At 46.8% G+C, this 13,537-nt stretch overlaps 1 protein-coding gene across 1 annotated transcript; it reads left to right on the forward strand.

Annotated features, from left to right (window-relative positions):
• Window positions 1-9,651: 9,651 nt before the first annotated feature.
• Window positions 9,652-13,157, forward strand: OTOL1 (otolin 1; the record flags this gene model as incomplete). The annotated part of the gene is made up of 4 exons (XM_079315292.1): window positions 9,652-9,925; window positions 11,330-11,410; window positions 12,110-12,181; window positions 12,283-13,157. The coding sequence occupies 4 exons, from the start codon at window positions 9,652-9,654 to the stop codon at window positions 13,155-13,157; spliced, it is 1,302 nt and encodes a 433-aa protein (XP_079171418.1).
• Between the last annotated feature and the right edge of the window lie 380 nt (window positions 13,158-13,537).

The raw sequence follows: 13,537 nt of genomic DNA on the forward strand, positions 1-13,537 counted from the left end.
TTCTGATGGGCACAGAATCCCTGAATTCTGGAATTATTTAGGAAAACTGGAAAAGATCTCCAAGATCATCGAGTCCAAGTGTTCCCAAAGCCACCACTAAACTCTGTCCCCAAATGTCACATCCCTACAGCTTTTACATCCCTCCAGCCCTTTCCCAGGAAGAAATTGTTCTCAAAATCCAAAGTGAACCTCCCCTGGCACAACCTGATTGTCCCTTCCTGTCAGGAGTTGTGCAGAGTCACAAGGTCCCCAAAATTATCCCCCAAAATGGCCAAAATTCACCTCAAAATTCACCTCAGAATTCACCTCAAAATTCACCTAAATTCACCTGAAGTGAATTTTGGCCATTTTGGGGGTAATTTTGGGATAATTTCGAGGTGAATTTGGGTGAACTTTGAGGTGAATTTTCAGGTGAGTTTTGGCTGAGTTATGGCTGTTTTGGGGGATAATTTTGGGATAATTTTGAGATTAATTGGGTAATTTGGGTGAATTTTGAGTTGATTTTTGGGGGACTTTTGCCATTTTTAGGGATAAAAAAAAAAAAAATCCCTAATCCCCTTTTCCCCAGGCTGAGCCCCTCCCCAGCTCCCTCAGCCTCTCCCTTCACCCCCAGGTGAGTTCAGCAGTTGCTGGAGGAAGGTTCAATGTTGGATAAATTTCCCTTTGACACACTCTGGCTGGTGAAATGGAGAAGGATTTGCCTGACAATGAATTTCAGATTTGCTGATAATCCAGTTTTGTTTGCCTTGAGACAAGACAGGGCTGCAAGGGCCCTGCCAGAGGAACCTTTGGAGTCAGAGCTGATTGAATTGAGGGTTAACAGCTCTTTTCTGAGAAGTAGGACAGGGTTTAATGGAAAGGAGGCTGTGGTTTGATTTATCAGACTCTGCTGGGGAGGGAGGCAAGGCTCTGCTTCCTCCTGAGCCTCCTGCTCCTTCCTCCCCTGACTCAGGAGAAGCTTCTAGTTGTCCCTTGCAAGGAATGAAAAGCAAATTAACAAAACAGGAACAAAAAAAAAAAAAAAAAAAAAAAAAAAAAAAAAAAAAAAAAAAAGGAAATGAAGAATTAACTTTTCAGGGTTTGAAAATGGGAGACGTCATGAGGTTAAATAAATTTATTTATAAACCTAACCCTTGCCTGTACCAGCTGCAGGATGACCCTTCTGTGCTGAGCCCCAAAACCTCCCAGTGCCTTAAAACCAGGCCTATAAAATAAAAGATGAGCAGCACAACTACATTAAATTGCCAACTTCCTCAGGGTAACCATTTTCCTGCTCCAGATCTGCTTGAACCTCAGCCTTCTTTAAAAGCCCTGTGCTTGTCATGGTGAAAATCAGACCAAATTATCTTTATAAAGTAGATAAAAATATGGATTTGTTTCCTTGTCTCCCCAGGGGCTGCTGCTTCTTTCCTGGTTTGACCCCTGGGGATTTATTTTTGTTAATTATTGCTGGGGATTCCAGCTTGCTTTTGGCTCCTGCAGGAAACATCCAGCTCAGCCCCTGGAGACAGGAATAAAATCCCTGCCCTGCCAGAAAGGCCATTTCTAGAGTTTGGGAATATTTCCTGAGCCTTTGGGCTCTGTCACAGCCCTGCAGGAATATTTAACAGCATGCCAAGATCTCTCCAGCCTGGAGCATGGAGGGTTTTCCAGAAGATCCAATTTCACAGAATCCCAGAATGGTTTGGGTTGAAGGGACCTTCAGATCACCCAGTGCCACCCAATCCATGGCAGGGACACATCCCACTGTCCCAGGATGCTGCAAACCCCGATGTCCAACCAACCCTGGACATTTCCAGGGATCCAGGGGCAGCCACAGCTGCTCTGGGCACCCTCCCCACCTCCACAGGGAGGAATTTCTCCCTAAAATCTGATCTGAGCAGATTGAGGATGTTCCTGCAAACCCAACAAAGCAACAGCTTCTCATTTTCAGGCAGTGGGAGATCGGGATGTGTTTTTTCAGATCTTGTCTGGCTGATGATGACTTGATTAATGGAAAAGGAACTTCCAAGGTAAGCATGGGAATGGCAGAGTCTGCAGGATATTCTGGGCAGAGGTGATGCTCTGGCTAAACCCGAGATTATTGTGCTAATTGTGTTCCCTGCTAATTTGGTGCGTGGTGATCCTGACAAAACTACAAAGCCAACCCGACAAATTGAGAACAACCCTTTTACCTAATGACAGGGCGGGCTGGACAAAGCCACCGGCGCTGCGGGGTGTGGGTGACACTTTGTGGGTGATTATCTCTCCAGCTGCCACCACAGCTCCTCTTTTGGGGATCAGTGGCTCTGAAGGAAAGGTTCAGTGTCCCTCCTGCCGTGATTTCCTTTTTTTGGTGCCAGATAAATGCCGTGGGTCCCTTCTGAGAAATTCTGTTTTATGGGAATCTGTTAATTGTGCCATTCAGTGGACTTGGGATTATTTATCAGCAGCCTCGTCCTCCTCAATATCAATATCAGTATTAATTAATGGTCTGGGTTATCTGGCCTGCGGGAAGGGCTGGGTGGAATTCTGGGATCAGGAACAAGTAATTAAAAGATAAAGGAATAATCAGTTTGGAGAACAAGGGCTGGGCAGGATCTGCAGTCCTGACTGAGTCACATTTTCACATTTCTGCTTCCTGCTGTGTCCCTTGGCCAATAATAAATTGCTGGGCTCTGGATGAGCAAAGTGTGATCTCCTGGGATAACTGGGATTTGTTTGTGACCTGGAGATGTCCCTCGCTGGGATATCAGGTGGGAATTCCCATCTGGGGATGTTCCCAAAGTGTTCCAGAGGAAAATCCAGCTGCTTTGGGAGAGTTTCCCTCTGGAGAGGACAGCTGAGTTTGGGATGCCCTGGGAGGAATCACCCATTGAACAGATCCCACCCTGCTGCTGGAGCAGACCCAGCTTTGAGATCAGCCCTGCTCATTCTACTACCAGCTCTCCACGGGAAATTTCCTTAAAATGAGGAATTCTTCCCATATCTGGGTGTTTTTTGATTTGTTCCCCCCTCTGTAGGTTACTGCTCCCAATGCAAACAGAGTTGAGCAGTGCAGGTCTCTCAGAAACTTGATTTTTGTGTTCAAAAAATTCCATTTTGGGAAATTATCCTGGGGAAATGTTTGAAGTGTTGTGCTTGTCCTGGGTAGATCCTGATGGTTTAGGGTCTGTGGGTTCATTAGCTCTTAGGGCTGGGTGGGATTGTCGGGGTGTCCTGCCCAGGAATTGGACTGGATGATGTCTGTGGGGTCATTCCAACCGGGATATTCCCTGAATTTTGTGATTCAGCTGCAAACTCAGAGCTGTTGGGAGCTCCTGGAGCTCCCTCTTGTGCTGAGCCTCACCTGGAGCAGCAATTCCTGTATTTCCTAAAACCTCCCGTTTTCCTTCTCCTGCTCCTCCCCAGCTCCACCTGCCAGCCTGAACCCCCTTTTTTGTCCCCCATTCCAGCAGGAGATGACATCTGGCACAGCTGGAGGTTCTGTCCCCTCCATGGAACCGCAGGAATCCTTTCCACCTCAGCACGTTTTGCTCCTTCTCCCTTTCCAAGGGAAAAAAACAAGAGATGGGAATGAAAAATAAGAGATGAAAATTAAAAATAAGAGATGAAAATGAAGTCACTCCACTCCTGCCCTAATCCTGGTGGGATTCCTGGTGGGATTCCTGATGGGATGTCCTGTGCAGAGCCAGCAGTTGAACTGTCAGGAAATGGAAAAAGTACAATGTATTTTACAATTATTCATAATTTATTACTGTTATACATCCCCTGATTGCTTTTTGTTTTTTTTTTTTTGAGATATTTTGCTGCCTCTGCTGCTGCTGGGTGAGTTGCAGAGGAGCTGGAGAGTTTTAGGCAGCTTTTCCAAAGAAATCAGTGGGAATCTTCCCCCGGATTTTAGTGCAGATCCAGAGCCTTGCAGCCAGTTCGTAGATGAGAAAAAAATTAAAATTCTCACTCTCCTTTGCTTTTTAACTCCCTAAATTCCACAAACTCCCCAAATTCTTTGAGTCCAGCACACAGAGGCAGTTTTATTCCCAGATTTTTGCTTCCTGCTGTGATTTGAAGGTCTGACCTGTGCTGGGCTCGATTACACAGCCCGGGTTTGCCAGAGCCAAGAAGAATTTGGGTGAAAGGAAACCAGAGCTTTCCATTTCCTTTTATTTCCTTATTTCCTTATTCCCGAGGAGTGTTGCAGCACCCGGTGAGGTGAAATCGCTTCCAAAGGGACTCCGTGACACAGGAATGGGCGGGATCCTCTCCTGAATTAAATCTCCAAGCCCTTTGTCTCATAAAAAGCTGATAAAATGCGGATTGAAGCGGGGAGCTGGATGCTGGATGGATTTGCCAGGATTAAAGGAGGATTCCAGTGGTTTTACTGGGAATGGGGGTGGGAATGGCAGCCCTGCCCCTCCAGCCTGGAATTCCAGCTCCTCTGTTTTCCCTGGAATCTGGCATTGAGCACAAGGAGAGCAACAATCCCAAAAAAGCAAAGCCAGGCTTCTTGAGGATGGTTTTTTTTTCCCAAACACAGCAGGAAAACAAGGAAAAAAAGGAAAAAAAATTGAAAAAAAAGAGTGTCCATGACATCCCGGGGCTGCCTCACAAAGGGAGACCCCGGTGCAAAAGGGGAGCCAGGAAATTTTATCCCTTTTCCCCTTTTGCCTGTCTCGAGTTCGCAGAGGAGACAATGGACGCGTTTCTTAGCCCAGACCTCCCGAGAAAGGAAATCCTGGAGCGAGCTTTGGGATAACACCTGGGGGAATATATTTTACATCCCAAAAAGCTTGAAAAACCCAGTCCCAGTGTGGGAGTGGAGCCCGGAATTTGAAAATTGAGCTGTAATTCTGGTGGTTCCCATAAATAACTGCGTGTTTCTGGTGCTGTAAATCTGAATTTTGGGACTCCAGAGACTGAAATAGACACCAGGAAGTTCTTAAATAATTCCCTAAGTGGTTATTTTTGGGAAATAGAAGCTTTTGGATCTCCTAGCCAGTAAATTTAAAGGGCAATAAATTCCTATTTAGGTGCAACTGTGCTGTCATCCTGTAGATTTTGGGATTTGGATCAATATTTGGTACAGGGTTGTGGGATCCAGACTTATGCAGGTTTTCTTTATCTCATCTTCCCCCTGATATCTGAATTTTTATAACACCAAATGCAACGAGACTGAATTTACAAGGAGATCATTTTATCCCTCTGAATCCAATGAAAATCCCTATAAATGCGTTTACTCTAGGCAAGTATTTAAAATCCTACACGAGCCACTGCTCTTTTTCTGTTTAAATGAAATAATTTTTACCCCACGCAGTATTTAAGGTTCTCATCACAAATGAATCCCCTCTACCCCCAAATTTAAGCTGAAAACAGAACAACTAAAAAGGCAAAACCCAAAGATTTTCTCTTTAATTTTCAGGATTTATTTCTCTCATTTAATTCACAGTTTGATCATTTGGGGGGAAAAAAGTGAATTGCCATCCAAATTTGCACTTAGGGAATTTAACAGGTGTTGCTCTCATGATCCCATGAAGCTTTTTTATTTTTCTTTTACCCCTTTCCACACTCCCAGCTCAGGAGCCAAATCTGAATTTTAAATACAGAGGGAAACCTGGAGCTTGCAGAAATAAATGGACAAATTCCTTCTCCTTTGGGTCCTCACTGTCCAGACAAATTCCCTGAATCTGGTACCCTGTGATTGACAGAGGAGCATCCCTAAATCCCAAAAACTGGGCGTTTTTTGCTCTGGGGGAGAGTCAAAACACCCAAGCAGCATCCCAGGGTTTGGTTTCCTGGGATTTCAGTGTCCTTGCAGGGAATTTTACCAATCCTAGGATTTAATTTTCTGGGATTTCAGTGTCATCTTGCTCCTTCCAAGGGACTTCAAATCTCATTATTTGTGGGAAGGGTTTGGTTTCCTGGCATTCCCCTTTCAGGGGACTTTTCCAATCCCAGAATTTGATTCCCTGGGATTTCAGTGTCCTTGCAGGGAATTTTACCAATCCCAGGGTTTGATTTTCTGGGATTTCAGTGTCACCTTGCAGGGAATTTTACCAATCTTAGGATTTGATTTTCTGGGATTTCAGTGTCCTTGCAGGGAATTTTACCAATCCCAGGATTTGGTTTTCTGGGATTTCAGTGTCACCTTGCTCCTTCCAAGGGACTTCAAATCTCATTATTTGTGGGAAGGGTTTGGTTTCCTGGCATTCCCCTTTCAGGGGACTTTTCCAATCCCAGAATTTGATTCCCTGGGATTTCAGTGTCCTTGCAGGGAATTTTACCAATCCCAGGGTTTGATTTTCTGGGATTTCAGTGTCACCTCACTCCTTGTAGGGGAATTCACCAATCCCAGGGTTTAATTTTCTGGGATTTCAGTGTCACCTTGCTCTTTGCAGGGAGTTCTGTCAATCCCAGAATTTGATTTCCTGGGATTTCAGTGTCCTTGCAGGGAATTTTACCAATCCCAGGATTTGGTTTTCTGGGATTTCAGCATCACCTTGTTCCTTCCAGGGGACTTTTCCAATCCCAGGGTTGGTTTTTCTGGAATTTCAGTGCCACTTTGCAGGGAATTCACCAATCCCAGGATTTGATTTTCTGGGATTTCAGTGTCACCTCACTCCTTGCAGGGAATTTTTCCAATCCCAGGATTTGATTTCTTGGGATTTCAGTGTCACCTCACTCCTTGCAGGGAATTTTTCCAATCCCAGGATTTGATTTCTTGGGATTTCAGTGTCACCTTGTTCCTTCCAGGGGACTTTGCCAATCCCCCCTGGTCTCCCCTGCAGCCTCTCATTGGCCAGGGCAGCAGCTGGGATAAAATAAAACTGATTCTCTCCCAAAATAAGATTTCCTTTTTCCAGGTGCCATGGAGGGTGAGTCCTCCTGGGAGCAGGGGAGTTTGTAAGGTAGGAGAGAGTCATAGAATTTATATAAAATAAATGTAATATAATAAATTAAAGGGAAAAAAATAATAGGATTTGTCTCCAGAAAAAAATCCTGTCTATAATCAATGTATAACTGCATGAGGATTCGAGTTTTTCTTTCCTCACAGATCTAATAACTAGAAATAATTAAATAAGTAAATAAACTGATGGATTTGGGTTAAATTCCTGTTGTGAACTGGAACAGCTGGAATTTTAGGGAGCAAATGTTTTATTGCCATCTTATTATGGGAAATATGTTAATAATTAGTAGATATTTAGATCCAATTAAATGTAGATTAATTTTATCAATTATAAGGCACTGCAGCAAAGTTTAATTCTCCCTATTTTGTGTCCACTGTGAATTATAATTTTAGTGGGGGGATTCCAATGAATTATTTTATATTCAGTGGTGAATTAATGCAATGGAAAAGTCCAAAATTTCAGTTTGATTGAAGTGCATTTATTTAGAATCACAGACTGGTTGGAGTTGGCAGAAACCTTAAAGATTATCTTGTTCCAACCCCCTGCCATGGAAAAAAAAAAAATCCTAAAATAATTATTTAAGAATAATTAACATAGAAAGAATCTTGCCCATTAAAAAGAAAATCTGGTTGTTTTGTGGCTTTTTTTTTTTTTTTCCATTTTTTCTCCATTTTTTTCTCCATTTTTTCTCCTTTTTTCTCCTTTTTCTCAGCTGCAGGCTCTGGCTGCTCCCTGGTGCTGAGCATCTCCCTCCACACCAACTTCCTGGGAAAACTCTTCATGGTAAGGCTGGCAGGGAAAAAAAAAAAAATCCTTGGCAAAAAAAAAAAAAATCTGAGCATGGAATCCCAGATTCTAATTAATTCTAATTAAACACACTCATGAAGAAGGGATAATTTATCCTTATGGATAATGGGCAACAGTGACCAGTGGGGGTTTTATATGAGGAATCAATTTTCCATTAAATTATTCCATTTTGCATTAAAATGATGAGAAATAATAATTAAAAAAATTAAAATAGAAAAATTTCTTTAAAACAGAATTGTTAAAGATGGAAAGGTTCTAACCCAGCCCCCAAATTCTTGATTTGGAGTTGGATCTCCTTTTGCCCTCTGGATGACAGGGATGGGGGGGGGGGTCTCTCCTGGAGGTTTTGGGTTTTTGGTTTTGGGTTTCAGCTCCAGCAAGAAAAGGGGCTCTGTTCCATCTGCATTTACAAATGGTAAATTCCTGCTTTAAAAAAGGAACAAAGGTGTTTTTGTGACCAGTCACCTGAGAGGCATCACCTGGCCTATAGGAAAACATTTGTCCTTTCTTCCTGGGCCAGCTGAATAAAAATTTAAAAATAAAAAGAGCAGATGGGAAAGTTTACACTTAAAAAAAAAAAAAATCCAGGAAATCGGGCAGAAATGAAGGAAAAAAAAAAAATCAAGATAAAAATTTTGGCATAATTGAGATTTGATTCCAAAGTAGCTGAGTTTGGAAAACTTGATGTTTCATTTTATTTCCATTTATTCTTGCAGAGAAAAGCTTTTGATTTTGATGGGATTTAAGGTCCAGGGATGGAATGCAATGAAATTTAGGGTTCAGGGATGGAATGGGATGGGATTTAAGGTCCAGGGGTGGAATGAGATGGGATTTAAGGTCCAGGGATGGAATGGGATGGGATTTAAGGTCCAGGGGTGGAATGGGAAGGGATTTAGGGTTCAGAAATGGAATGAAATGGGATTTAAGGTCCAGGGGTGGAATGGGATGGGATTTAAGGTCCAGGGATGGAATGGGATGGGATTTAGGGTTCAGGGATGGAATGGGATGGGATGTAAGATCCAAGGATGGAATGGGATGGGATTTAAGGTCCAGGGATGGAATGGGAAGGGATTTAAGGTCCAGGGATGGAATGGGATAGGATTTAAGGTCCAGGGGTGGAATGGGATGGGATGTAAGATCCAAGGATGGAACGGGATGGGATTTAAGGTCCAGGGGTGGAATGGGACGGGATTTATGGTTCAGGGATGGAATGGGATGGGATGTAAGATCCAAGGATGGAATGGGATGGGATTTAAGGTCCAGGGGTGGAATGGGATGGGATTTAAGGTCCAGGGATGGAATGGGATGGGATTTAGGGTTCAGAGATGGAATGGGATGGGATGTAAGATCCAAGGATGGAATGGGATGGGATTTAAGGTCCAGGGATGGAATGGGATGGGATTTAGGGTTCAGGGATGGAATGGGATGGGATTTAAGGTCCAGGGGTGGAATGGGATGGGATGTAAGATCCAAGGATGGAACGGGATGGGATTTAAGGTCCAGAGGTGGAATGGGATGGGATGTAAGATCCAAGGATGGAACGGGATGGGATTTAAGGTCCAGGGATGGAATGGGATGGGATTTAAGGTCCAGAGGTGGAATGGGATGGGATTTAAGGTCCAGGGATGGAATGGGATGGGATGTAAGATCCAAGGATGGAACGGGATGGGATTTAAGGTCCAGAGGTGGAATGGGATGGGATGTAAGATCCAAGGATGGAACGGGATGGGATTTAAGGTCCAGGGATGGAATGGGATGGGATTTAAGGTCCAGAGGTGGAATGGGATGGGATTTAAGGTCCAGGGATGGAATGGGATGGGATTTAAGGTCCCTTCAAGCCAACCCCAGGAGGGCCCAGCATGAGGCAGCCACTGTGTGAAAGCAGAGGCATCTCAGTGCCGTGTGGCTTTGGGAAGAGGCAGAGCCGCACTGTGCTGTCCCTGTCCCCACAGCTGCTGCCATGTGGAGCTGTCCCGGTCCCCTCCCGCTGCTGCTGGCGCTCGCCCTTGTCCCCGCCGGCGCCGCGCTGAAGGTGACCCCAGCCGTGCTCTACAGCAAACCCAAACCGGCCCCCGCCGCCCCGGGGACAGCCCCGCCGCCCGCAGCCGCCTTCCCCACGCTCTCCCCCTGGGAGAATTCCACGCTGGACTCGGCCGAGCTCTTCTCCAACTGCTGCGACTGCTGCCCGCCCGCGGCGGGACCCCGGGGCTGGCCGGGGCCGCGGGGACCCCCAGGTGTGCCGAGCCCTGCGAGACAAAAACCCGCCTCTGACCGCTCTGTCCGCGGGGACGTGGCAGCCACTGCAGAGATGGAGCTGGGATAGGGCAGGTGTGGGTTGGGGATTTGGATTTTAGGGAAAATTTCTTCCCCTAGAGAGGCTGAGCGCTGCCCGGGCTCGCCAGGGAATGGGCACAGCCCCAAGAGTGCCAGAGCTGCAGGAGGGTTTGGATATTGCTGCCAGGGTGGGATTTTGGGGTGTCTGTGGACTGGATGATCCTCGGGGGTCCCTCCCAGCTCAGGATATTCTGTCACTCTATAATTGTATGAAATGTGGGATGTGATTCTGATTTGTGTAAAGCCAGAGCAGAAAAAGGTGTGTCAGCCACATCCTGGAAGTTACAAACCACCGGTGTGAATAAGAATTCCTTGGGATCACTCAGGTGTGGGACTGTCCCAAATCCCTGCTGGCAGGAGGCTCCACTCCTCAGTTCTCTGTCCCTCACAGCTTTAATTCCACATTCACTCCAACCATGGCTTTATAACCCCCCAAATTACCTTCAAGCAGTTTTGCATCTTTACTGAATATTCCTTTATTTTTTCCATTTTTCCCCATTGCAAAATTAAAAAAAAAAAAAAAAAAAAAAATTGGGTTCAATCTTAAAAATAAATAAATAAAGCACAAGAAGCAGCTCTCTACAAAGGACCTAAATATTTAATAAAATACACTTTGTGTCTTCTTTCTACTGCTAAAATACAAATTCCGCTCCTGCTCTAATGCATAGTGCATTCTCTGCAGAAATTCACTTTAATAGCACTAAAATTGGGAATGGGAATTATTCATCTGAGGAAAGGTGGGAAAATCATGAAATAATTCTCCTTTAATCCAACACACTCCAGGGATTTTCACTCCCCATGGCCTGGGAACAGTTGGCTCATGAAAATTGTGGTGGCTGTAAAGGGAGTTTGATCTCTCATGTCTTGATGGAAAAATCCTTGGCACTGGGAATCTCTGGATTCCCAAGGGGATGGAAAAGGGAAAGGAATTCAATCCATCCTTCCTGCTCTCAGCCAGGTTCCCCTTCTACATTTGCAGAATTAATTCTCCTTCAGGAAAGGGACAATTGCAAAGCTGTGGCAGCTCCTTGGGTGTGCTCAGATATTAAAGACAGATTAATTTCTATGTTTTATGAACCTCTGAGCTCCTGTGGCACCGAGGCAGCTCAAAGTTGGTTTTAAATAATCTGATTGAAATCCAAAGCTGTGAGATTTGATGATGTCAAATAAAGCAAGCAGCTCTTCCCAAGGTGATGGAATCACCTCATATACACTCCTCAATGCCACATTGCTCAGGTACTGATGGAAATGTTATTTATTAGTTAAACCTTGGAGTGACCAAGGTAATTTTGTTGATTTTACAGGTCCCAAGGGGGATAAGGGAGATGCTGGGCTGCCAGGAACTCCTGGCCCTCAAGGTCCAAAAGGCTCTAAAGGAGAAAGAGGTAAGCCAGGCTAATGGAAAATGATGTCCTCATAAAATACCACAAAATTATTAAAAAACCTTGTTTTTCAAAGCCAAAGCTGCTATGGGTTGAGCCTTGGAGAGGTTTAGCAGGGACAGGAGCTCAGGGGGTGGCAGTGTTTGTTCAGGTGGGATGGGAGCAGCTGCTCATAAAGATCTCACTCGAAAATTCTTGCTCTGAGCAGGAATTCAAAATCTGGGTTCAGTTTGCTTTGGATTAAGGACAGAAAAAGTGCAGGTGTAAAATCTGCGTTTCAATTTCAGTATCTCAGGCAAAAGAAGTTCAGTGAAGATGCTGAAAGTGTTCCTGAAAGGGAACCTGCCCTTCATTGGGGTCTGGAGCAGCTTTATCCTGACGGGATCTGGAGAATCCCCGGGCTCACAGCAGAGAGCTGCTGATCAGGCACTGCAGCCCCTCAGGCAGTGATTTATTCCTAAAAAAGGACTCTGGCCACCCTGGAATGAGGAATTTGGAGCTGTCAGCTCCATTTTCCATCCCAGAGGGGCAGAAATCTCGGAGTGAGGTGCTGCTGGGGGCTCTGGGGTCCGGCTGAGGTTCCTGAGGTTTTTCCTCAAACCCCACGGTGTTTTGGGACGCACAGAGATGGGTGTGATGCTCGCTGTGCTGCACACACCAGCACTGATTAATTCATTCATTAATTGATGTGGAATGTGCCAGGAGGAAAAGGGGAGCAAGGGGAGCGAGGAGCGAGTGGAAGCCCCGGTTATCCAGGGAAACCTGGGCTGCAAGGTAGGTCTGGAAACCCGGGATCGCTCCGGGTTTACAAGGCTGGTCCCTCCATCGCCACAGCAATCCAGTTTGCTTGTTTTTAATCCTCTTTTTACCTTCAGGTGAAGCCGGAGCCAAAGGCAACAAGGGCAGCTACGGCTCGCCCGGCCTGAAGGGACAAAAGGGAGCCAAGGGGGACACCTGCGACAACGGCACCAAAGGAGACAAAGGGGACAGGGGGGATCCCGGAGAGCCGGGAGCGGGCGGCGAACAGGGCGACAAGGGAGAAAAGGGGGACACGGGGGACAAAGGATACTGCGGGGAGCCGGGGGGCAGAGGAGCCAAGGGCGACAGAGGGGAAGGAGGCAGCAAGGGCGAGAAGGGCAGCAAAGGCGACACGGGCAGCGAGGGCAGCCGGGGGGCGGCCGGCACGCAGGGCCAGAAGGGCCAGCAGGGCCAGAAGGGCGACAAGGGCGAGCTGGGCACGGCGGGGCCCAAGGGCGAGCCGGGGCCCAAGGGCGGGCGCGGCGCCCCGGGCAGGAAGGGAGCGCGCGGGGCCAAGGGCGCGTGTGGGGCGGGCAGGGCGCCGCGCTCCGCCTTCAGCGCCGGCCTGGCGCGGCCCTTCCCGCCGCCCAACGCGCCCATCCGCTTCCAGCGCGTCTGGTACGACGAGCGCCGCGACTACGACCCCGGCACCGGCAAGTTCAACTGCAGCGTGGCCGGAGCCTACGTGTTCTCCTACCATGTCACCGTGCGCGGCCGGCCCGCCCGCCTCAGCCTGGTGGCCGGCGGCAGGAGGGTGGCCAAGGCCAGGGACACGCTCTACGGGCAGGACATCGACCAGGCCTCCTTCCTCACCATCCTCAAGCTCAGGGTGGGCGACCAAGTGTGGCTGGAGGTGGCCAAGGACTGGAACGGGCTGTATGCCGGCGCCGAGGATGACAGCGTGTTCACGGGGTTCCTGCTTTACCCCGATGGCTTCGAGGCGCTGCTCTGAATTGGCGAGGCCTGAGCAAAGGGCGGCGCGAAAAACGCGGCTCGGTGGTTTGGGAGAAGGAAAAGGGTTAATAAAAAGGCAATAGGAGACGTACATAAAGGGTTAAAAGGGCCGCGCGCTTGGCAACACACTTTAAATGCGTTTTACAATCCATCCCTTTGTTACATATTCATAGACTTTTATCCTGTTTCTGGGAACTTTAGCGTGGCCACTCCCCGGCTCTGCTTTTTTTTTTTGGTTTGTTTTGCCTTATCCCTTTTAATTTGTGTTGATAATTGTCCTGTCAGCTGCAAACTCCCCGTCACATATTCAGGGGCTTTATCTTACACTAAGCGGGTAGTTTAAGCACACTATCTCTAAAAAAAAACTTATGTCTAACT

This window comes from Erithacus rubecula, assembly GCF_903797595.1.
Source record: "Erithacus rubecula genome assembly, chromosome: 11".
Taxonomy (NCBI): domain Eukaryota; kingdom Metazoa; phylum Chordata; class Aves; order Passeriformes; family Muscicapidae; genus Erithacus; species Erithacus rubecula.